The sequence below is a fragment of the Chiloscyllium plagiosum genome, chromosome 20 (assembly GCF_004010195.1).
Source record: "Chiloscyllium plagiosum isolate BGI_BamShark_2017 chromosome 20, ASM401019v2, whole genome shotgun sequence".
In the NCBI taxonomy this organism is placed as follows: Eukaryota; Metazoa; Chordata; class Chondrichthyes; order Orectolobiformes; family Hemiscylliidae; genus Chiloscyllium; species Chiloscyllium plagiosum.
Window position 1 is genome coordinate 47,475,489 of NC_057729.1, and position 25,129 is coordinate 47,500,617.

Here is a 25,129-nt window from a genome sequence, read left to right on the forward strand (position 1 = left end):
CTCAAATCTTAGCCCCTATCCTGCTGTATACCGTAGATAGGAATTCTAAACAATTGACCACTTTAATCTACTGAATCTACATGGGCCCTCTCTCCAGTCGGCATTAACGAAGAGAGCAACTCTAAGGTTGGTAGCCACTCAACTCATTCCCCACCAATGTTTTTCCGCCCCCGACTATAGTTTGTTTCTGGTCATAGGCTGTTTTAATGGAAGTGGAGGAGAATGTTCAAAAGTGGCCAACTACAGTGTGTTCGACTGAGAGATACAAGCAGAAACCAACCATCTCTGCACACAAAATCGTTTTCTGATTGGTATCCGCAGGCAAATCAGATGTTGGTGAATATTGTTGCCTCGTCTCACCGTCTGCACTTATTGATCTGTTTAAATTGAGACCTTTTAACTTATGAATACACTGTTTTACCCGTTTGATCTGTTACCTTTTTTAAACAGAATAACGCATTCATTTTACACAAGATACCGCTCGTTAACTAAGACCACAATGCATTCTGTCACAATGCAGTTCTGTGAACACAGAAAGGGCTGCATATATTTACTCCCACGTGAAATGATTGTATTTTGTTGTTCCTCTTTCTGTATGGTAGACAGAAAATAAAGCATATTCTGAAATTACATCTGGAACAGTAACTGACCAGATTCTCAAGCAAATGAAAAGCATATTACCTGGTATGGGGCATGGAACGCACTGGTGGTTTTCTGGTGCATTTCATTGGGAATCTGTGTAAACGCAAGATATAAAATCAAAAGGTAGATTACATTTTCTTGCAGGTGATTGGATAAATGGATAATGGATGCACCAATCAATGAATCAAGACATTATTGTTAATAACCTGAGAGTTATCAATAGCGCCGATATACCAGCGATTGAAAGTCGCATCAAACAGCCTGTGCGCGTTTTAATCAGGCCTGAGTTGAAAGTCACTGAAGGTGTTTCTTAAAGCATTTTTTAAAACTTATTCGTCCCTACGGCAGAATCCAGCAAACCTCTTCAGAGGCTAATTTGGATACTCCCCACAATGGACGTCGTTTTTTCATATGTCCTAATACAGGCGGAATTCTAATTTGATTCTACCTGGCCCTGTCAATCCTCTGTAACACAAATACGTTAGCAGGGGACCCGAAAATCACAATTTCTTAGGAGTGAAAGCTGGCTGTTTAAATTAGCCCTGCATCTCCTGTGATTGTCGTGCAAGCGGTGAATCTGACCTGGAGAACTGATCTACGCCATATTGTAACAGCTGCCTCCCAGGTCTTTGAGCCCTGGAGACTTTGGAGGAGGACATGGAAAGCGAGAGTAATGTCCGATATCACAGGAGATTCCCCGATACTCCGCCTTAGAAGTTGACACAGCTGGAGGTCAGGGCCAGCAACGTGGACATGCTCCTGATTAACCTGTGCAGAGACGTAATTTCACGCCTTTGGAACAGGTGGGACTTGAACCCAGACCTCCTTACTCAGAGGGAGGTGAAGTGCCACTGTACCACAACAACCCTCAATGCTGGCAATCTAGCCCAAGCACCTGGATACAATACTGCACAAAATGCAATGACATCACACCAGTGGTTAAGATCAGTGAACCCACCATTGAATGCCAAATCCTACCAACTACATCACTCACCTCAAACAATGTTCACATGTCCACATCCAGGCCACCATCATTCAACTAACATCAATGTCCATTAATCAGGACTCATACTTTTCATACTTCTCATTCATAGGCTTCACCTCATTCTCACCAACCTAAGACAGCTGCAAGGATCACACACATAAAGCGCACGGCTTGCACATGCTGAACAATCATAAATGATTTGTACAAAGCTTCCACCTCACTTGGAGGACCAGGTGCTGAACAACTAAAAGTGTCAGCAGCCAACCGGAGGACCCCAGGCTCATCTGATTATCCTTGGAGGAGATCATGGGGGCTGTAATTGTTTGCTTATTCCTGAGGCAGTGGCCAACTTAAATGATTGAAAACACTGGTATCCTCAACTCTCTTTGTCCAATATTCCTACTCTGTTCTCCTCACAAGCTACAATTTCTTCTAAGTAACAAAAGTCTGGCTGGTGTAACAAAGCACCTCGTACTTTCAACTCTCCACCCATCCCTCCCCCAGCAACCAATTCACCTCAACCTTATCCTTTATGCTTTGCCTTATTTTTCCTTTCAGATGCCCAAGAGATGCAGCCTGGTCAGACAGTGCAGTAACAGCAAGGAGAGGTGAAAACACATCTTTGTCAAATGATTTCTCCCCTGCTGATGCCAGCCAGATGTGGACATTTAATTACAGATGAGATCTGCACATGCCAAGGCACGGGCAATGAGTGGGCTTCAGCCAGTGTACCATCCATGGATACCAGAGGTTCCAGCTCACTGGTGGAATACAGTAGACTCAGGTGAGCACCTTAATGAGGCAGCCTACAGAAAAATCAAATTGCATGCACAGTTGGTGCATTAAGAAGCCTGTCTGAGAGGAGTTCAGCTTCAAAAAGCACAGCTTTAATCCAAAACTTCTAATCCATCTTCCCAGCATGGAAGTGTGACCAATTCTACTCACATACACATGGCTCTAACATGGGATAGCATCTGGTTATAGAGTCATGGAGTTATAGGGATATACAGCATGGAAACAGACCCTTCGGTCCAACGCATCCATGCCGACCAGATATCCCAACCCAATCTAGTCCCACATGCCAGCACCCGGCCCATATTCCTCCAAACCCTTCCTATTCATATACCCATCCAAATGCCTTTAAATGTTGCAATTGTTCCAGCCTCCACCACTTCCTCTAGCAGCTCATTCCATACACACACCACCCTCTGTATGAAAAAGTTGCCCCTTAGGTCTCTTTTATATCTTTCCCCTTTCACCCTAAACATATGCCCTCTAGTTCTGGACTCCCCCACCCCAGGGAAAAGACTTTGTCTATTTAACCTATCCACCCATTTCAGCACAAATACCAGGAACCAATGTGTGAATGTTGTGCTGGAAGATTAGACTACTGTTATGCTTGGTGAGCTTGTTGCCACAGTGGCTGTGGGTTATAATATGTAAAAGGAGCTATCAGGGTGTTAGAGCAGCCCAGCCATCTGTCTTTCACTACGACTGCTGAAGCAACACCTCCAGAGAGTGGCACTGTCTCCGGGGAGCACATGTTGGATGTCAGCATTCAGCTTTCCACCACGGGCAATCTACTAGTGCCCTTGCTCTGGCCTGACAACTAGTCAGCCCAGACTGCTGCCATTCACACTGAAATGTAGCCTGTGGCCTGATGTTCCAGGTCCAGAGCTGCTCCAGATCGTCATCAGAGCCATCCGTAGACTTCATCATTGAAAGTGAGCAGCTCTTCACCAGTCATTGGGATAGCACTGCATGTGAGCACCAAACCATGCTGTTCAGGCTGCCCATGACAGAACACTCCTACATGTGCAAAGACAGGTGTCAAGGGGATGCACAAGAATAATTTATTGATTTTGTGTACAATGTGCTGTAATTTCTTTTACAAATTATGTTTGAAGCAATTGCTTTGTGTTTGCTTTTAATTTTGCATTGTGTCCAAATGGGCAGTGACAGAGGGAAGATAAAGTGTGGAACTATTGAATAATTGGAGATGCAGTCACTATATCATATTTTACATGTTCTTCAGGAATGGCCTTGCCAGAGAGCAACTCATCTTGATTGCATCCTCCTGTCCTTCTCCTACTCCTTTTACTCAGGTTTTTTGCCTTTAAGCTCATGCTAAGGGCCATTCCCTCATGGCACCCAGATTATGCAGCATGCAGACCACCACATCCTCGGACTGCTCTACCAAATACTGCAGGGCCCTCCAAAAAGATCCAGAGGCTAAAGTTCAACATGCCAGTGTCCTGCCCAATTACTTTTCATGTTGCAGCATGGCTTTCATTGTAAGCATGATGTGTGTGAATTGCACACTGGAGTCATCAAAAGACAGCCATTGTCACGTATTGATTGTCATGTTTGAGTAGATTGCCATAGAATAATGGCTTCTCGCCTGCTAGCAGGACATTAGCCACTGACCTTTACAGACACTGCATTTGGTTGTTTCACTAGCTGGATGTTAAGGGAGTGGAATCAGTTTCAATTCCTGTACAAGGCAGAGTTGACATGCAGTCTATGTCAAGTGTAAAGTCGCAGAGCCCTGTACCATCGGGAAACTTGAGGTCCTAGCAAAACCACATTCATGTCTGTGGCAAAAGGGAGTGAAATATAGTTAGCTCTTAATGAGTAGAGAGCCTCAGTTACTTCCCTTGTGCAACAGTGGATGACAAGCTGTAAGATTTTGCAAATATCTCATCTCCAACTTACAAGGAGCCAGACAGATAAATAATAATTGCTACAGTTCCCTTCACATTTTCTGGGAATGTGGCCCTTCTCCTGCAATGACATTGGAATTATGGCATTTGGCAGTGAGGATGTCCTTTATGAAATGCAGACATTTCATACATTGGCTAGGAACAATGTTCAGATAGGAAAATTGCTACACTGGCAGATAAGACATCCTATTGAAAGCCCACTCTCTTCCAGCTCCTCCTCTTGCAATAGCTTGATTTACTAGTGTATCTGCTTTATACAGAAGCCTTGAAGTGAGTAAAAAGTTCTTCAGGATCTGCCATAAGATTCCTTACAGGCTTTTGAGCCTTGAAACAACTTTTAAAAGCACCAGACACTTAGGTGATAATGGCAAAAGTCTGAGTATGGTGCGGCGAGATTAATTGAGGCTTTTGGAAAGGATTAAGATGGTTATTTCAAAAGGAGGAATGTACAGGCTTACAGGTAAGAGTGCTCTCATTTGGAGAGCAGGCAGAGACAGCATGGGCCAAATGTCTGCATCTGTGCTATTAAAAGTCTGTGAGGAAATCAACCAGTAAGGTAAGCTGTAACTAGCAATGATGCCTTTAAAAGCAATGGCAGGGCTCCTTTTCCCAAATTCATCTGTGTGCAGTAAAGAGATGCTGTTAGCTGGACTGATGAGTTCCAAAATGCAGTGTAAGCTGATTGATGCTATGATCTGTCTGTGCAGTTTGTTTTCCCTGGAGCTTCGAAGGCTGAGAGGTGACCTCATAGAGGGTTATAAAATCATGAGGGGCATGGATAGGGTAAATAGACAAAGTCTTTCCCTGGTGAGGGGGAATCCAGAACTAGGGGGCATAGGTTTGGGGTGAGAGGGGAAAGATATAAGAGAGATCTTAGGGGCAACTTTTTCTCACAGAACGTGGTGTGTGTGTGTGGAATGAGCTGCCAGAGGAAGTAGTGAAGGCTGGTAAAATTGCAACATTTAAAATGCATCTGGATGGGTATATGAATAGGAAGGGTTCATAGGAATATAGGCCAAACATTGGCAAATGGGACTAGACTAGGTTGGGAGATCTGGTTGGCATGGATGAATTGCACTGTACGTTTCTATGACTCTATACACCTAGAGGATGCTCGCTGACCCCATGCTGACACCATTACAAATATGAAACCTGGTATAATTAGTCCTATATATGTAGACACACATTCCAGATGCTATCTTGGAGCTCTAAAGGCCTTTGTGGCATCAGGTTCTCTCCTCTCTAACCTGCCGAATAACTTCCCTTCAAGAAACACCCCAACTACACATGTGGAGTATTTCATTTCCCACAGCAGGACAGGCATCTCTGCAGCCTCGGCAATTAGTGTTTGCGTGTAGGCAGTATTATGATGCAGATTGCCATCCTCAAGAAAAGTTTCTCCATATTGTACTTCACACGGGGCCTTTTTACAAGGCAGCAAAGCAAAATAGACTGTCACTCCATCAGTGCAGAATAGCATGTTAGCTCACAGCACTACCCGTTCCTTCCACTGCAATCATTTTGGATGTTGATATGTAATGAAATCTAGAAAGCAATCTTTGTGAATTGTGTATGGTGTCATCTTAACAGCCAAAAAAAATCTGTCCCATTTTTCTTTCAAGCCACCATTTACAGTCTGTTATTAAAACATGTTTCTTGGCTCTATTCCAGTGTGACCTCTCATCTTACTGAAAAACACAGTCTGCTACAAAGTTGTGAATTTTGTCTTTTCTGTTGTCAATTGCAATGAGTCACTTGTACCTCCCATGCAAAAAAAACTAGTGAAAGCATAATCTTGTCAGCCTCACCCTGCAGATTTCTTATTGTTCACTCTCGCTGCCCATTCCAACCAAGAGGGAATAGCAGGTGAGTTAAACAAGCCTAAAGGCTCTAAAAGAAGCATACTTAAGGTTTTTGCTCCAAGTGTGTTTGTTCATGCATTGTACCACTAAATGCACAGAAACTCAGTAATCTTTCATCATTCTTTTTGTTTAAGATTGTAGTAGCTTTCTTCCAACTACTATCTCACTGTCAGGGTTCGGACAGGGAATGCTTCACATGCTCCTCCTGAGAATGAATTTTTTAAAACTGTTGGCATGTCTGTGAGTTTTGAGTGTTGTAGTCGCTAGTTGATAATAGGGCATTCATTCCTTGTAGTTTGATCCTCTTTGCAACAATGTGATAATGATGGAATAATTACAGCATTGTTATTAAATCAGATGATTATGCTTGATACTTTCTATTTTTTTTCCGCAGCAAGTGCAGGAAAAATAACTTGTGTGCTCATTACAAAAAATGCTATTAATGATCTTATCGGGTGAGTCTATGATGAAAACTGTGTAAGCCAGGCTTAAGAGATCATTTTACATGAATGCAGCATTGCATGGCAGCATGGGAAGAAAACGAATACTTCCTTTCTAGGTGGAGTGGGAGTGGGGGGTGGGGGGGAGGTACATCTGCTTGAACTCAGAAGGCATCATAAATACGCTGAAATCGTTCTGCACAGTCTAAAGCTGGTAGTTCATAGGAACTTAATATGATAAAAGTCCCAGTGAAAGGCTTTAGACTGTGATGCCATGAGAATCAAATCATCAACTTGTGCTCATTATTAGGACAAATGTTTGATCCAGTGCGGCATCCCACAACAAACCCTGGGAATTTTGATGCTTGTGACCATAATGCACAGTGACTGCGGCAACTACTGCAGTGTCCTAAAGACAGTGAGAATGCCAGTTGCTGAGTGGACTTGAACATTAGCACACTACTTGCTGCAACAAAGCCAAACCATTTCCCTTAGTCGTTATCAACAAAAAAAAAACACAACTGTGTTCACATGTAAATGTATGTATGCTTTAACAGCTAAGAGCAGAGAAAAATTATAAAGTGATAGCAAATGATTGTCAGTCTTTACATAAGCAAGGATCAGAAAATCATTTCTATTAAATTTGTGAGCAGAAACTCATACAGCACTGAAGCAGCTATTCAGCCCATCATATCTCTGCAAACACTTCAATAGAGTTGACTAAATAAATCAAAATCTGTTGGAGTATTTTTTTTCTCCATTGCTCTGTAAATTTTCTTTTCTTCTTTGTTTATAAGGTTAAGGGGTGGTTTGATTGAAGCTTCAAGACATTAAGGGGTTCAGATTGGGAGAGATTATTTGTGCAGGTGTGAAACTAGGAAATGTTTCTTCACACAATGGTGGCAGTTTCAAATTATTTTCCTCAAATAGAAATTGTGGCTCAATCGGTGGATAATTTTATATTTGTATTTGATAGATTTTTGTTAGCCAAAGGCATTAAGAGATAAGAATATAAGGTGGGGATCTGGGCTTAGGTTGCATATCAAATGTGATCAAATTGTGTAAGACAATGTGCTCCAGGAGCTGAATAGGGTAATTCCATTCCTACATTCCTTTCCAAATATATATCTAATTCCCTGTTGAAAGTTATTATTGAATTTGCTTTCACTAACCTTCCAAGCAGTGTATTGCAGACTATGTTAACAACGATGCATGTTCCTCTTGCGTCGCATGTTAAATTAATCATACTGATAACACAAATGCTTGCACGCAGTGTTGCCCCATAGTTACTCTTGTAAACTGGAATAGTCCCCTTTATCCTTCAAATTAACTGTCAGAAAAATAAAGATCCATGGTGGAAAACATGTGTTTCTCCATTTTCTGTGCTCACTGCGTACGGTGAATGTTCATATGCATTGTCCGCTATCCAGTGCACCAGGCATTTTATCTGAAACCTCCAAATTTTTTTTTTAAAAAGCCCTATTGTCCTTCTGTAAATGTTAGCATTTCAAATTTACATGAGAACCATTCAAATACTGATCAGTAACGTAAAATGTGTGACACTGTTCTAATGTTGTTCCTGTTAATGTTCCTAATCGTGAAAAGATGTTGCAGAAATTGCTATGCAGCTCTGCAGAATGGACCAAGGCTGAGTGGATAGTATTCCCACATGCCCTGATGGAGCAGGTTGGGTTAGCTACATAAAACATCGGACTCAAGCACATTGCAACAGTCCTGATCATTTCTATCTAATCATGCTAAGCATTTGCCCCTCAAAGGATTTTTGAGGGTGCCTGGCATGTCTAGTATACAGATTGCACATATATCAACCCACTCTCACTTTGATCCGCAGATGGCAACTGCCTTAACTAAATATTACTTTCAAATGTGATAATAACCAGCTCAAGCACTGTCCCTTAAAGAAAAGCAGATTTTCTTTTCCAAAATGCAGTTTGCATATGCAAAATGACACATCAATGTAATTTTCTTTCACTCAAAACTAAAAGGAGTGCAAAACAATATTTAGATCTAGAGGAATAATTTGCAAATGGATGGTATTCCATTGTAAAATTGGAGAATAGAATTTAACTTGAATGTGGCACGTCTTTTAAGAGGAAGAGTCTTGCAAGGTGATCAGAATTATTGTAGGCCATAGTTTTAAATAATTGATTCTTCAAATAAATTTTAATATGCAACAATGCTTTTACTTTCTTACTATTTGTATATAGTGTTGTTTTATTACCAGTATGGAAAAACATTGTTTTGCCTTAACCACTGCAGTGTCAGCTATGCTGTTGTGGTGGATTTTTGACTTCAGCTTTTCTTTTCTTTGTTTCAGTTCCTATTATTAAAACAATTTGACCTGAAGAAAGCATTGACTATTTTGTAATTCCTGTGGTGATTTTTTTTCTTTTGGATTAAAAAAATCATGTAAGTTCTAGTGTAAGTGTGATTCCATCATTTAGAACTGCTTTCTACCTTCCGCTTTCAGTGTCACCTCCTAATGTTTGCACCCAGAGGAGCCAGCCTCTTCATATTGAAGTCAGGGCCAAACGTTATCTCCACTGAGTGATCCTATGTATCTAGGATCAGTAATTTGACACCAGCAACTCCTGAAGAGATGTCCTGACCCCTCAGTGTCAAACACTAGTAACCAACCAGCTCACTACAGCAAGTCAAGCAGACAATGTGCTGAAAGCACAGCCTAAAACAGCTGGAAATGGTTACTTCACAACAACACAAGTGGAGGGAACTAATGCATTCTGCTAAATATCACAACATTTCATACACCCACTGTCTAAAATCTCCAAAGTATTCAATCTCATGAGCTGACAACTTATATTTTTCTTTTCTATTCTGTTCACTTTCATGCCTTTAAGCAACCCTGTGGTTTTGTCCCAGTTGGACAATAAAAACAATATAAAAAATAATTTCTTCATAGCTAAATTTTCACTATCAGTTTTTATTATGTTTTATTTTGATGCATTAAGTTTTAGAATCCAATTTAATAATTCAAAATATTTATGCAAAATTATTTTAAGGATACTCTGCACACTTACCTTATATTCTTTTAAAAATAAATTATCACTAATGTTTAGCAAATTTCCAGAGCCTGGGTTTAAATGCTCACTTTCTGAAGCATCAGCTATTTACCGCCTCTCTCAGATTTCTGCTACGATCAATGCATCCTGCTGAAATGCTGCCTACGACGTGAATTTCATCCAATTTACAGCATTACACATTAAAGAGGTCCACATCTCTTTGCCATAACCTTGAAATCGTACCAAATACATGAAGCTTGCAATTGTTGCAAACGAAGCACCAGAATGGCAATGCAGGACCTTTAGGAAAAGCACTGCAGTGATTTTGTGCATTAACCACCTATCTTTTTGCATTGGGACTTTGATTAAAGACAATATGCTTTATTGGCACTCAGCTAACTACAGGGCAAACTGGGTAACCTCTTCTCTGTTCCCACCATTAGAAACGTCCATTTCATAATGAAAATTAAAATTCATAATGGCAACTGATATGGCATAAACACCTCCTACATAAACGAACTCCGGCCTCTGAAAACTTCCATCCACACAGTATTCAAACAGAATACAGCATGCTAACCATACCATGGGGCTTTTCTTTCTATTTTCTTATTACTGTTGTTCAATTAGCCCCACTGTTTCATTCAATGCATGCATGAGAGGACGTTAATATGCACTGGCAGTTCCCACAAACAATATTCCTCCCAATCTTTCCCAAGCTAGTATGCGATAACTGGCAATGAATGCAATTAAAATCATCAAAATAACACTCAACCAGTAACTGTGCCCACTCAATGCGAATAAAAAGCAAAATTCAAAATTTGAACTCTTGTGTATAAGTACTAGCCTTATAACAGCAAATAGATTGAATATGTTACAGATTAAAGGCAGTGATTTTCCCAGTGACACGAAAAAAAATCTGCTATTGCTGTGGGATTTAATGTATAATTCTTGGCATAGTGTCAGGATGATCTGGAGTGCCAAAGGTATGGTAGGGGTGTAGGCACCCAGAGTGACAATGGTAATAGGAGTGGAGATTACACACATGAGTATGTTACAGTAATAATACAGATTTGAACTTATGTAATACACTTTGCGCCTCTTGACTTTTTTGCACACTTGAATTTATTTTTCAATAATAAGCAAAACAAAGAAAAAGGATCAAGTGAAGGTGAGAATAAAAGACATCGGAGAAGCACATGTCAAAATAAATGCCATTTGAATGACTTTAATAAGCATATAATAGAAAAAAAAACAGTCTTCACAGAACAAAAGAGAAAAGACAGAAACCATCTCTTTTTTTTTGGATAACACCACCATACTCCAGATCGGAACAGATAATTGAAAGGCATCGTCATTCCCATAAGCTGTCTGCTTATGATCTCTTCAGAATTTATGGGAGCAATTTTTGTGAGCAGTTAATGAATCTGCATGAGGTCGTTTCAATCACTACAATCAATGTTTTATTTCTCTCTTCTCGACTGGAGAAAAATAATCATGCTTTAACAATATTTAAAAAGTAAAGACGCACAAATGTTTTCAAGCCGTCCAGTTATATTCATGTTAACTTAACAGATTTTATTCATTTTTTTTTAAAAAAAACTCACTTAGGTCAGACGCCGTTTTGCATCCGCTCAGCAGTGCGCGGTTTACAAAGAGAGTTTTCAATTTGGTCACACTGTATCAGTGCTTCTTACACACTGATCTTGCACACAGAAAAAGAATGCATACTATCGAGAATTAAAGAGAGTACATTAATCAAGCATCACTTTGGTGTAAAGAAGGCTTTAGCCGACCAGCTTGGCTAATGGAGCCTTCGTACACTGTCAGTAATAAAAAATAGTTTCAATTTCAGATTTCTTAAAAAAAAACTTTAAAACATTCTCACTACAGTGACTGTATATTTGTTAGCAAGCATTGGATTTACAACATACAGAACCCAAAACTTGACCTTTCTCTTTCTGTCTCCAGATTTGGCAGGGATTTAGGAAATTAACCGCATTTATAAAACAAATACAGCTTCCTACTGTGTGACGAACAGTTTACAATTGGAGTATCCAAAAAAAAACTAATTTTAAAAAAGTGTCATAGTCTTAAATCAGCTAAATTCTGAAGCAATCACCGCCCATGTTCAGAGCGCCAGGTAAAATTAACACGTTAATGGCACAAGGAAAGACTGTTGCTAATTGTGTGGTATATATTCATATCTGTCCATTTCCTTTTTTTAAAACAAAAACTGCAGCAAACAAAACAACGAGGGAAATAAAGTAACCGAAACAAAGAATGAAGATGCGCAGAAGTTACAATGTTGGTTTCTGTTAAAGCGGAAAATTGCCCACAACTTTCCTCCCCTCCCCCCCCNNCCCCCCTCCCCCCCCCCCCCGAAAAAAAGATTCATTTAAAAAAAACACAGCCTGCTGAAATTGTTCAGTGCATATGGACACAGTTCTTGCTGCATTTATTTACAAGCTGTTATATTCGTCAGCTAAAAAAACCGAGGACTGCACAGACAGTAAAAAGTTCAACTATTCTGTGATAACTTCTTTCAAATACACAAGCTAAGAACAACGCCATGCCGAGGAAAGTAAACTGGTACAAAATAGAAAATATTACCATACATGTCCAGCATGCAGGATTAATTTGTGTATGCGTGTGTGTGTGTGTGTTTTAAATGCAGGTTTTCTATTTTTTCTCTCTCTATATATATATAAAACCAACACAGGCAATACATGGATGGGCAATGTTGTAGATAAGTAACTCTCTCGCTCGCTCGCTCTCGCTCTCTCTAACAATTCTCAAGCAGGCATATGGATGGGGTGTTATAGATGGAGGATGGCAGGCGTTAGGGGACTCACATGAAGAAATCTGGCGACGGCGGGTTGTCGCTGGTGGACCCAGCCTCTCTGAAGCCATTGCTGGCGAGTTTCTCGCACTTGAGTTTGTAGGCGTCTCGCTCCCTCATCAGCCTGGCTACCTCTTGCTTGAGCTGCTCGACCTGCTGGATGAGCTGGGTCTTCTCGTTCTCCAGCAGGTGCTTCTGCTGCACCCGCTTGTAGCGACAGGACTGCGCGTAGCCGCGGTTCTTCAGGGTCCGGCGTTTCTGCTTCAGGCGGATCACGTCGTCCTTGGAGAAACCCCGGAGGTGCCGGTTCAGCTCCCGCACCGACATGCTGACCAGCTGCTCGTCCGAGAACCTGTCCTCGGCGTGCAGGCCCGGGTGATGGGGGGAGCTCTGGATTTGCTGCGAGGGAGATGAGGTGCCCGACGCTGGAGAGCCGTGTTGCTGCTGCTGCTGCTGCTGCTGCTGCTGGTGGTGGTGGTGATGCCCGTGGTGGTGGTGTGGATGGTGGGCACCGTTACCTAGCTCGTCCGGGCTCACACCTGGGTACTGGTGATGGTGGTGATGGTGGTGATGGTGACCCCGAAAGCCATCATAGGCCGCCTGCTGCTGCTGCTGCTGCTGCTGCTGCTGCAACTGGACAGCGTGAGCGTTCCCGATCAGAGCCTCCACCGCGTCCTCCGGACTGAAGTTCAGCGCCTCCGGGTTCAGCTGTTGGTAGTTGGCCGTCATCCAGTACAAGTCTTCCAGGTGGGTCTTCTGCTCGGTGGGGCTGAAGCTGGGGGAGGAAGGCACCGAGCTACACGGCGTGCTGATAGGGGTGGACGAGACCGAGCCCGCGGGCTGTAACCGGTTGCAGTGTCTCCCGGAGCGGTCAGTTCCCAAGGGCTCCTTCTTCACGTCGAATTTCATCAGATCAAAGTCATTGACATACTCCATGGCTAGCGGGCTAGTAGGCAACTCTGCATTAATGGCCAACTCTGTAGTCATTGCTTTTCTTTGCAGTCTGTTTCTGGATGTTCCCGACACTCACAAAGTCCCTAGTCCTGTTGTCTTCTCTCTCTCCCTCTCTCTTTCGATTCGGTTGTCCCTGTTCGGACAGAGGTCCTTCACTCTCTCGCCCCCCCAGCCTCTTTGCACGGATGGTTCTCAGTGAGTAAAACTTCTCTGAACGGCGCGTTGCATGGAGAGAGAGAGAGAGACACAGCGGGGAGGAGAAAGACTTTTTTTTTCCCCCTGCTTGCCTTCAGCTTCGTTGTCACCGCGTAGCGATCCCTCTGTTAAACTGGCTGGACTGACATTCAGCTGCCGCCGCTCTGGAAGCGAAACGAAGAAGCAAACCAGCCAAAAAGAGGAGGCATTAAAAACAGAACCCTCGAGAGAGGGTTTAAAATTAAAAAAAAGCTCGAAAAGCACCAGAATTGAAGGAGGAGGTTGGGGTTTGGTGAGGGGTTGGGGGGGGGGGGGGGGGCAGGGAGACAGGCCAGCAAGTTGTCCGGAATGGCCCCTCCAATGCTGCCGAGCCCCCGGTGCAAGTTCTAAGTTCTGTCCTCCCGGACCAGATGAAGTAAAACGAGAAGCTCTTGGGTGTTTTTTTTTGGAGAAAAGCAGGAGCGTTTCTGTTGCTGGTTTTGTTTTGTTGCTGCTGCCGCTGCTGTTTCTCCCGGCTCAGCTCTGCCTCTCTGCAAAAAAAAGGGGTAAGAGAAAAAAAATGTAAAAAAAAAATCACCCACAACCAATCTGCTGCTGATCAGGCAGCTTTTAGCACAGATTGCAAATCTCCTTTTTCTTAAAAGAGTATATAACCCCCCCCGGCAGACGTCACACCCTGGAGGCGGGGCTCTCGCCGCCCACCGCCAATCAGCGCCTCCTCGACAAGGAATTAGCATAATAGGATAGAAACAAGGGAAGTGGAGTTTGACAATTAGAGCCAATCAGCTGACAATCAGCTGGGCAGCAGAGAGCTGCCAAGCCAGCCTTCCCCAGTCCAAAGGCAGATCCAGAGTCCAAAACTCATCCTAAAGACAGACACAGAGGCATATGCACAGGCTAAAGACAGATACAGAAGCATATACACAGGCTAAAGACAGATACACAGATCAATGCACACTCCAAAGTCAGATACAGAGGCATATACACAGTCCCAAAACCGGACACATAGACATATACACAGCTTCCTCCAGACAAGAGACATCTTCATAACCCAAAGACAAGTACAGAGACCAACTCGCAGCCCAAAGACATGTAGAGAGATTATAAACACGGCCTTCCCGAGCTCACACACAGATACAGACACATACACAGTCTTTCTCAACCACAGAAAGTCAGGCAAGATTATGTACACAGCACAAAGACAAATGCAGAAACAAATACAGATACATTTACACAGCCTTCCCCAGCCTCCCAAAATTACAGAGGTCATTGACAAACACAGAAACACACACACACCAAAGATAGATACAGATACACATACACAGCTTTTCCCAACCAATGACAGTTCCAAAAACACACATAGCCCAGCAAGAGCACAGATTCAGAAACATATACTCAGCCCAAAGACAGATACAGAGGCATCCCACACCTCAGACAGACAAATGAATAGCTTAAAACATATGTAGAGACATATGCATAGCATCTATAGTCCAAAAACAATGACATTGTTATATACATTGTCTTCCTCAGCCCAAAGAACGATACCGGGATATACACTCCGCCTTCTCTCTATTCATCCCCGCACGTCTAACATTGCAGTCCACTCGGATCCTTCCACAGCCACTGTTATAACGGCTTCATTCCCACAGCCGCCGCCTTCAGTTGCAGAGGCCATGGCTGCTCTCCACCGACCTCTTCCTTTCCCCATTTACAAGGGTTCCACTCTTCACCAAGTGCCATTCAATTCCTAAAGCTCCTGGTTCTTCTACGCCTTGCACACTGATCGTAACCCTAATGCACATGGATAATTACCCCCAATACACACTGACAATTACTCCAATACACACCAACAAATACCCCAATACATATTGACAATCACCTAATACACACTGACAATTACTCCAATTAACACTGACAATTACCCCAATACACACTATCAATTACCCCAATACATACTGACAATCACCTAATACACACCGACAATTACCCCAATATGCACAAACAAATACGAGTCGAGAGTGTGGTGCTGGAAAAGTACAGCAGGTCATCAGGATGAAGGGCTTATGCCCGAAAGATCGACTCCCCTGCTCCTCGGATGCTGCCTGACCTGCTGTGCTTTTTCAGCACCACACTCTCGACTCTGATCTCCAGTATCTGCAGTCCTCACTTTCTCCGCACTAACAAATACCCCAATACATACTGACAATTACCCTAATATACACTGACCACGTTCCAAACCAAACTGACTGTATATCCCTCAATACACACTGGTCATGTTTGTCAATAAACACTGACTATATGCACATTGACTATAAACCCAATACACACTGGTCCTTACCCCCAATGCACACTGACCGTATCCGCCAATACACACTGACCGTATGCTCCAATACACATTGACCGTACCTTATAGTGTTCGTTCGATTTCTCACCCCAGTAATTTTAATGCCCTATTGTTTTGTTGTTCTTTTTTGACAGAATATTCCCCTCCTGTACTTCGCTCTCCCTCTGTCTTATTGACTTTCTGGTTATTCTGTTTCTTTTATCTTTCCTGACCGCTGTTAACTCTCTTTTTGACTTTATCTCTGTTCCTCTTTTGAACTTCTTCGCTCTCCCTGATATCCGACCCCCCCCCCCCCCCGCCCTTCAGTCTCTGGCTTTCTCACTCTATCTGCCTTTCGTAACCTCTTATATGTCTCCCCACCGATATTTTCCTTTACACTGCCCCTTCCTTTCGGTCTTTCTCGCCCTTTCATTCCTTGATATGTTTCTTTCACTCTTTTTAGAATCTCAGCCTTCCACTCTCACGCACTCCATCAATCCAGACACCACATCCAGTCCCTTGTTTTTGATGAAACTTTGGGTTTGCCGCGCTGTTTGAATGCACACTAACCGTGGAGATGAATATCGACCAGCTCACTATGGTTTACAGCCTCGCTGTTCAGAAGCCAAGTGCAGCATTTGCTATCCGAGAGAGAGAGAGGTGCTGAGGGCGTTCTAAAGTTGTTTAAAACCAAAGGTCCAATTCAAGCGCGTTTTGCGAAGGAGTTGTAAATATTTGCAAATAAATATCTAAACTCAGGTCATCAAAACTCTGCAATCTCCTTCTGTTGACATGCAGCTGGTGGTAACCACTTCGCACCATTCTCAAAGTATACTTTATAATTTAGCTCCAGAGAAAATCGTTACCTCGTACCAGGTGGATCGATACTGTTTCCCCTACGGTAACAGACTAACACACCCCTCCCCCCCCCTTCCACTTTTCCCAGGGTACGGGCAGTAAAATATAGCCTGCAGGTTCACCCCCCCCCCCCCCCCCTCGGTGCAATGCTTGTTGTAAATTAAAGGACATTAAAAAGAAATCAAAACGGCGATTGGCTGCTCGGTTCTTGCACGCATGCATCACAGCACTTGGCTGCTTGACTGGCCTGGCATGTTTCAGCACAGACTCACAGGCACAAGGAAAGCTCTACAAAGTGCGACCCCGTGTGTTCAGATCAGGGCGCAGGGGAAAAGGGAGAGAGCGCAGAAATCAGCCAGCGAGAGACGCGAACAAGCAGCACAGGAAACCGTTAGCACCGTCCCGCAGATACTGCTGCCTCAGAACGGACAGAGAGGGCCAGTTTTCAAACAATGGTTTCAAAAGGGAGGGGCAAAGGGACAGGAAAGCATTTTGAAACCCGCATTAAACTTATGACTGGTTGGTATGACAGTTACTAACACCGAACGTCATGACAAATATTAGTGGGTACGCCTTCAGTAGGTAGTTAGCATCTAGTGCATTGTCTATCTGTGGAGATATTCGGTACTCCAATATGTCTAGTACCTCCTAGTCCTTTCAGCTTGTGCGAATCCCTCACAATAGCTTTCTCACTCCTTTATTTTAAAACAGTTACAAATTGGAGATGAACCATATCCAGTTATCTTTGGATTTTTTTTGAACTGTCTTATTTTATGTTTATAGATACAGAATTTGGAGTTGTGCTGTGATTTATATGAACGAGATTTAGGTGATGTAACGATTAGTATCTACGAAAACCACGGTAGATTTCTGTATCATTATATATTTTAAAAATGTTCGATACGTGAGCCCAGCGCAGCGATGTGTAATAACGAATTCCCAGCTCTTTCCGCAACACAAGGCGTATCTTTGACTCTGAGCATCGCCCCTCTCCACAAAACCCAATTTAAGTAATTACAGGCAGCCGAGGACATGTGTCGCTTAAGTTGGTCTGCGTTTATTTAACAAAAAGAACGAGCGAAGCGGACGGGGATGCGGCGATAACATCGGCCTGGGAGAATGTGTGGGATGAGCATTTGCAGCATCTTGCTGTCCAGTCACTGGTACACTCAAACTTTCCGAGCCACGTTCCTGCGAATCCCGGGACAGCAAGAGCGGGTCCAGTTGTTGAGAAAACTAAAAAAAAAGTCTCATTTCCATCCATCGTCGCTTTTACAACTCGGCAAGGGAGCGAGGAAATAGTCACTTTGACAATAACAAAAAAGTTTCAAACAATATCCTCACAGTCAGAGCTAGGTGACAGGTGTGAGTGCTTACAAATGTAAAGGGACTATTAAAAATATATAATCTATCATGTGAAATCTATTTAGAGACAGTATCTTAGCATTTAATAATAAATTATTGAAATTGAGACTTGTCCCTCAGTTACACGCTAATTAGCGATCACAGAACAACATGATATAACATTTAGATTTCTTTTTGAAAAAAAGTGAACCCGTGGGCCATGGCTTCGAACAAATATTTGGTATAATTTTATTCCTATTCCTGGGATAGATAAATTTATTTCAGTTGCAACCGATTTTGCGTTGGGATGTAAATGGACAAAAAGGGTGTTTTTTTTTAAACAAAAATGGGGGCCGTGTGAGTGGTGACTTTCCAGTTGTGCTCTGTTAACGCGGGTTGGGATGGATCGGGCGCCAGAATAACATAGGACAGCGATCAGGACATTAGATTTTAGTGCCGAAAATTCCTTCCCGCTCCAGGATGATAAGAGTGGGGTTAAAACCAAATGGAAGAGCTATCAGACCCGACCTGAAGAATAGCAAGAGTCGGTGACAAACAAACTCGTCGAGGATCAGTCCTGGTGGTTCCCCGGGATAATGTCAGAAATGAATTAATTGACCCCGCTGCTTCTTCAATTGTCTGATGCAAGTTTCCATCTCACTGAGAATGAACGATGTGAATAAATCTTTCTGGATAGTTGCTTGCTTGTTTACTGAGGACATTTAAATGTAACTTCTATTGGAGGGAAACCCGTTTGACTCCAAGCTTGGCTCTCGCCCAACTCCGCACCCGCTCCCACGTTATCTTCTATCGGGGTGAGTTGTAAATATTTATTCCCCTTTCCTCGCCATCCCAGGTTCCTCGGGCTTTCGGGGGTTACGTTTCCGAGATCGCGAAGGGACAGAGATCGGTTTCAATGTCAGGCGTGGGGTTACACTGCTCCGCCTGATCTCGCCTGTCAAGTTTTAAACACCTACAAAAATGTAGTGGACGGTAACTATAATTTCAATACCCATCCCTCTCCCGGACAGGGTCGACGCTACACTTGCCCAGCGGAGATGAATGAGAAGGACGCTGTCTCCAGGAATTAAAGAAAGAGAGCTTTAACTCCGTCCTGAACTTTGGGGTGAACAGAATCCAGACAGATGCCTCAGAATATCTATAAATACAGGAAAGGGAGAACGTGTATGTAGATGGAGAGACGAATCGTGCTAAATCAGATTAATAGTGGGCTATTTAAACACAGGAGATTGAGCTATCTTACAAGGGGGTCATTTTTTCATATAGAAACCGTATCGTTTACTCACAACCCGTTACAAATTGACTAGGTTTCTAACCGAAATAGAAATCACCTGCGTGTTTGCTCGGGATGCTTGAGCCTCCTCCTGCCTCTCTCTCTCTCTCTGCCCTGACCTCAGGCTTTGGAGCTGGGACAACTGGGAGCCCTGAGCGCGGCTGCAATACTTGCGAATGCCCCCAACAGCCAACTCCCACCCCTCCGCCCCCTTTCCGATCACTATGCACTAGTCCTGAGTAGCTAAGTGACTAGATCTTTGTATTGCAGAGCTCTCAGTTTCAAACAATGCGTGAACACTAACAGACACTGACAGTAACACACGCACTCAGACACACCAACACACTGACACGCAGAGAGATAAACCCTGACACAGAGACACTCACTAACACACACTGACACTACACACACAGATATAGACATTAATGCACACAGACACACTGACACTAATACACACGGGCATACATTAACACATACTGACACGAATACACGCTAACACGAACTGACATTAACAAACACTAACATTCACTGACACGAACAGGCACTGACACTAACACACACACTGACACTAACATATTCTAACACTGTCACGCACTGACACTAACACACACTGACAGTACCACACGCCATCACCACACAATGACATTAACACACACACTGACACTAACACATACCAACATTCACTGACAGTAACAGGCTCTGTCACTAACACTCCACTGATACTAACACACGCTAACATTGGTACGAACAGGCACTGACATTAAACAAAACACTGACACTTACACACAGGCACTAACATACACTGACACTGTCATATAATTGACACTAACACGCACTGACAGTAACACATAACATCACCACATACTGATACTAACACACACATGATGTTCACACACGAGAGGCAGGGAAGCATCTCCCGGCAGTTACGCTTATTCGTGGCATCCAGACTCTAAACAACAGAAGCAAAGGTGATGAGATACAGCTCACATTCACACACACAACATTCACTCACTCACTCACTCAGGCCAATGCGTCACAGTGCACCCTGACACACAATGAGTTTACAAACATCAAACAAGTAAAACGAGACCCCCCCTCATACGTTACCCAACCACAACACACATGCTGTCACATACGTGAGCCCCCCACTCCCCCACCCCCGGCCCCCTTCTCGTTCATGGACCATTTTGCAGATATTTACAGCAATCAGACTGTTCACAAAGCGCTTTGTAATCAAAGTTTGGATATCAGACCGAAACCGCTGGTCAAACTAAACCGTTTTATCCTTTCGGAGTCTTTTAGTGAAATGGAATTTGAGTTGAACAGGACAGGGTGATGGAATATCGAATTTCTGAACAGAAGCAGAGTGGATGGAGTGTGGACCCAGCCCGGATTTTTTTTTAGATAAACATTCACAAAAGGGGGTCTAATTAATACCGAATACACATTCACCCCGTTAAACTTCACAATCTCATTCCGTAGTCGTTTCGACACCACCGAAATCTTCGAGAATTGAGGAATTTAAAACAAAACTCGAGAGCGTCTTTTGAGTAAGCAGAAATACAGCAAAATCCAGGCGCGAACCACTGCTATTTTATACATATTTTATAACGGGTTAGACAAGTTGAACTTTGTTTTGTCCCCAGTTATGCCACTCTAAACGGACGACACCATGTTGGTTCAGTTCTTAACATTTAGCAGAAGAAACGACAGTGGGCATAAAGTCGGGGAGAGTGTGTGTGTGTGTGTGGGGTGGGGGGGTTAATGCCCAAGTGAGGAAAAAATAAGACTTGAAGAGCAAGAGAGGGAGAAACTGAGCGAGAGAAAGCGCGCGGGGAAATGAGTACATGAAGGGGGATAACTGGGCCGCTCAGTGGTTAGATTTACTGTACTGTGTTGGGAATGCTCTCTTCAATAATTCATCGCAGGACACCTCTCTTGATGCTGAAGCGACTCGACTTAACCCGATTGGTGATCGCACCATCAAATGTGCTCCTGGTTCCCGTGAAGGCAAAGGGGAGCGTGTGTGAGCAAATTATTCCACATGAGCGCAGAAGGACAGGACGGCGGGAGTAGTCAACACCATCCAAAAGAGGTCAAGGGGGTGTTACTGCTGAAAACTTTGGTATTTTTTCAAAAATGCATGGATTTAAACTCAAGCGTCAAAAGACACTGGCCAATAGTGAAATGCACACACGACAGCACCATATCGGCACCTTGTTTCTGTGTTGGGTAAAATCCGTGGTTATTTTTATTTGCAATAAATTTCCTATAATGAGTGCAAAGGTAAATCCAACAGCAAACGTCTTCTTTGAAAAAAAATAGGGAAAATTGCTGGGGAACTGCTAGTTATGCCTCTGCGGATGTGCCTAGCCTGCGAAAACGCCGTTCTTGGAGTTTAATGTTTGCTGCTGTTAAATACTCAGAATGTGTTTTTTTTCCCTCTTTCTGATATCTGTCTGTCACTGCCGGCAGATCAAACTGGGACGGGGTGGGGAAGGGGCAGGTTTCTCTCTGTCCAAATTTGCTTCGTCCTGATCCGTGGCTTTTTCTCTCTCTCTCTCTCTTTCTATCTCCCCATCCCACCCCTTCACGTGTTTGACATCGCAATTCACCCACCCCCCACACACCCCGTCCCCAAGCCCAAAGGAAACAGTACACGCGAACCAGAAAAGTGGCGCTCCTTGATGAAACCTGCATTTTCGCAGGAGAGCTACAGGGGGCGGCCTTGAGTCAGTTCACCGGCCAAGGACGGGGTGGGGAGGGGGTGGAGGTGGGATCGGATCCCAGGGTGGGCTTGAGGAGGGAGGGGGAGGTTGGTGTGAAAGATACTGAGTTTGCCACATTGCTTTGGTGGCAATTTGCAGCCCCAAGTGTGTTCTCGCTTACTCTCTGCTCCTCCCCCCACCCCCCCCAGGCCAAAGCTACTGGTCAGGATTGTGCAGGAACGGTTCCCCTGCGCTTTGCCCCCAATCAAAGCGACGCAAACTTGCGACCGACGGAAATACGACGAATAAAATACGTGTCTCGGTGCCACGGATTAAAAGGGACCGGTGAGGTACACACCGAAGCGGGCCCTTTACCTGAAACAAAGCAGCGGGTCGAAGGGAGACAGCCCAACCTCAAATTCGTAACATTCAGAAACCTACCCCCTTCCACACTTTCTACAGAATTGCTCATCTGCCCCTTTCAACTGGGGCCAAACACCGAGGAAGCTCGTTTTAATTCACAGCCAATGTGTGGCGAACGAAATTGCATTTTCAAATTCGCAAAGTGCACCCGAATTACCGCCTATTGCGCTCGTCAGTTACACACAGAGAGAGAGAAAATAAAAACAGGCACTCTCACAATTTTCCTTCGGGAGGGAGTTTTCCTCCGCTAATATCACACCGTTTAAGGGATTGCGTACAGTAGATTCTCAAATCGGCCGTGTTTTAACTCAGAGAAATGAACTCTGATCGATAAAAACGAAATGCGTTCCTGTTCTTGGGATTTCATGGACAGGTCGTCGATTACGAAAGGAAAGGGTCCCTTTTTTATGTTCGTTTATTTTCTAATAATAAAGATGGATTGCAACCGTTGCTTGCACGACTGCCAATGGATTTTATTACCTGTTGTTGCAATTCAGCCGAAGTTGCGCAAAAGTTACGACGGAGCTCTCAACTTTCAATCACTATAATGTTAATTAAAGTGTTGGAAAGGAACGTTCTAGCGAGTGCAACCCAACAGAACAGCGTGAATCATTGACAAATCACTGAAATTTGGCATTTGTGCAAAACCACTAGCGGCCCACACACTTACATCGTGTGCCTTCTCCCTCAGCACAGATCACTCAGCGAAGTTGCCATTAAACTTCACTTTAATCAGCCTGAAATTTGGGCTTTGTGTCTTGTACTGTGCCAAACAACATCCTCCATTTGTGAACCCTTTTGATGTCGGCTGCAACTTTCATCTTTGACCTCCGCCAACTCATGCCTCCTGTCTCCAGATAAGAGTCCATCTTGTCTCCAGCTCCAACATTGGAAATGTCCAGGCGCCTCCCTTCCACCCGCTTCTTATCTTTGCAAAACAGATAGCCTGTGACGCTGCCGGGCCAAGTGAAATCACACGCAGATCACCTCCGCCAAGATCTCAGTCGAATGACCATTTCTCTTTCTCCAGATAAGAGTCCCAAAATGTCTCCAGCTCCAACATTGGAAATGCCCACCGACCTATGTTCCTGCTTTGACTTGCTGTTTGCCCATTGTCACATCCAGCAATCGCAAGATGGTAGCCTTGACCAGACATCAGAGCAAATAAAGGCTGGAATAACTCAGCAGGTAAAACAGCATGGATGGTGAAATAGCAGCAATGTAACTAGTCTAGTAATCAGGAGGCCCAGGCTATTCCCTTGGGGATTGGTGAATGGCAGCAGGTGAATCGAAACTCAATTAATAAACTCAGGAAGAAAGACCCACCTGCTCCAGAGATGTGGCATGACATCTCTGAGCAGAAAATATCTACCTGAAATTCCTTGTGTTAGAACAAACAAAATCTGGCAGACAATATGGGTCTCAGTTAAATAAAACAAAGAACTGTGGATGGTTGAGATCTGAAACAAAATCAGAAATTGCTGGAGAAACTCAGTGGGTCTGGCAACAGTGTGGGAGATAGAAAGCAGAGTTAATGATTTGAGTTCAGTGGGTTCTGCTGAAGTCACTGGACTTAAAATCTTAACCATGCTTTCTTCCCTCAAATGCTGCCAGAATTGCCGAGTGTCTCCAGGGATTTTTGTTTTTTGTTAAGGGTCTTAATAATGGTGAGCAAGAAACTACCTTATATTATTTTAAAAACCCACAAAATCCATCTGGCTTTATAAACATCCTTAGGGAAAGCCATTCTGTTCTGGCCTACAGACTTCATACAGCATAGAAAGAGGCCATTTGGTCCATCATGCCAGAAACATCTCTTCAAAGGATCATTGTTACCTTGAGTCAATCTCCTTTCTCCTCATTCCTTTGAAAATTTGTTTATTCAAATAATTATCTGCTGTCCTCTTGAATGCCTCAAATGAACCTGGCTCCACCACATTTTCAGGCAATGTATTCGATATCCCAACCACTCTCTGGCTGAAAATTTCTACATGTATGGTCCTTACTTCTTTCACAAAACACTTTATATCTATGCCCTCTCATTCTTGATACTTTTTCTCCAAACCCAAAGTGGTGCGATTTTTTTGAAATTCATTTTATTTATTACCATCTCAGATCATAAGACCCTACAATGGATAGTGCAGACAGTTGAGAGGATCATCGGAGTCTCTCTTCCCTCCATTACAGACATTTACATCACACACTGCATCCGAAAGGCTAAGAGCATTGTGGAAAACCACAAACACCCCTCACCCAAAGTCTTCGCCCTCCTGCCATCTGGCAGAAGATACCAGAAGCATTCAGTCTCTCACGGCCAGACTGTGCAACAGCTCCTTCTCCCAAGCCACCAAGCTCCTTAACACAGTATAATCAGACTATTTCCCATGTGAAGTTCTTTTGTATTGCTGCTAGAAAAATGTCTATTATTTATCATCCTTCTGTTACACTGTAACTTGCATGTTTTGCTCTTATGCACTTTACGCTGTGTGTGATCTTGT

The 25,129-nt window shown here is 43.5% G+C and overlaps 1 protein-coding gene and 1 long non-coding RNA gene across 3 annotated transcripts; both read right to left on the reverse strand.

Annotated features, from left to right (window-relative positions):
• Positions 1–10,892: 10,892 nt before the first annotated feature.
• Positions 10,893–16,888, reverse strand: LOC122560236 (transcription factor MafB-like). Of its 2 annotated transcripts, none has more exons than XM_043710712.1 (2): positions 16,575–16,888; positions 10,893–14,211 (listed from the first exon to the last, which is right to left on the reverse strand). In XM_043710712.1, exon 2 carries the CDS (start codon positions 13,517–13,519, stop codon positions 12,542–12,544), a length of 978 nt encoding a protein of 325 aa, XP_043566647.1. In that variant the 5' UTR covers positions 13,520–14,211; positions 16,575–16,888; the 3' UTR covers positions 10,893–12,541. The 2 variants fall into 2 exon arrangements, with proteins under 2 accessions (XP_043566647.1, XP_043566648.1); XM_043710713.1 differs by lacking the exon at positions 16,575–16,888 and adding an exon at positions 16,088–16,260.
• Positions 16,889–17,897: 1,009 nt separating this feature from the next.
• On the reverse strand, positions 17,898–20,369 carry LOC122560238. The gene is made up of 3 exons (XR_006314708.1): positions 19,559–20,369; positions 18,735–19,365; positions 17,898–18,098 (listed from the first exon to the last, which is right to left on the reverse strand). It is a non-coding gene; the product is annotated as an uncharacterized LOC122560238 (long non-coding RNA).
• Between the last annotated feature and the right edge of the window lie 4,760 nt (positions 20,370–25,129).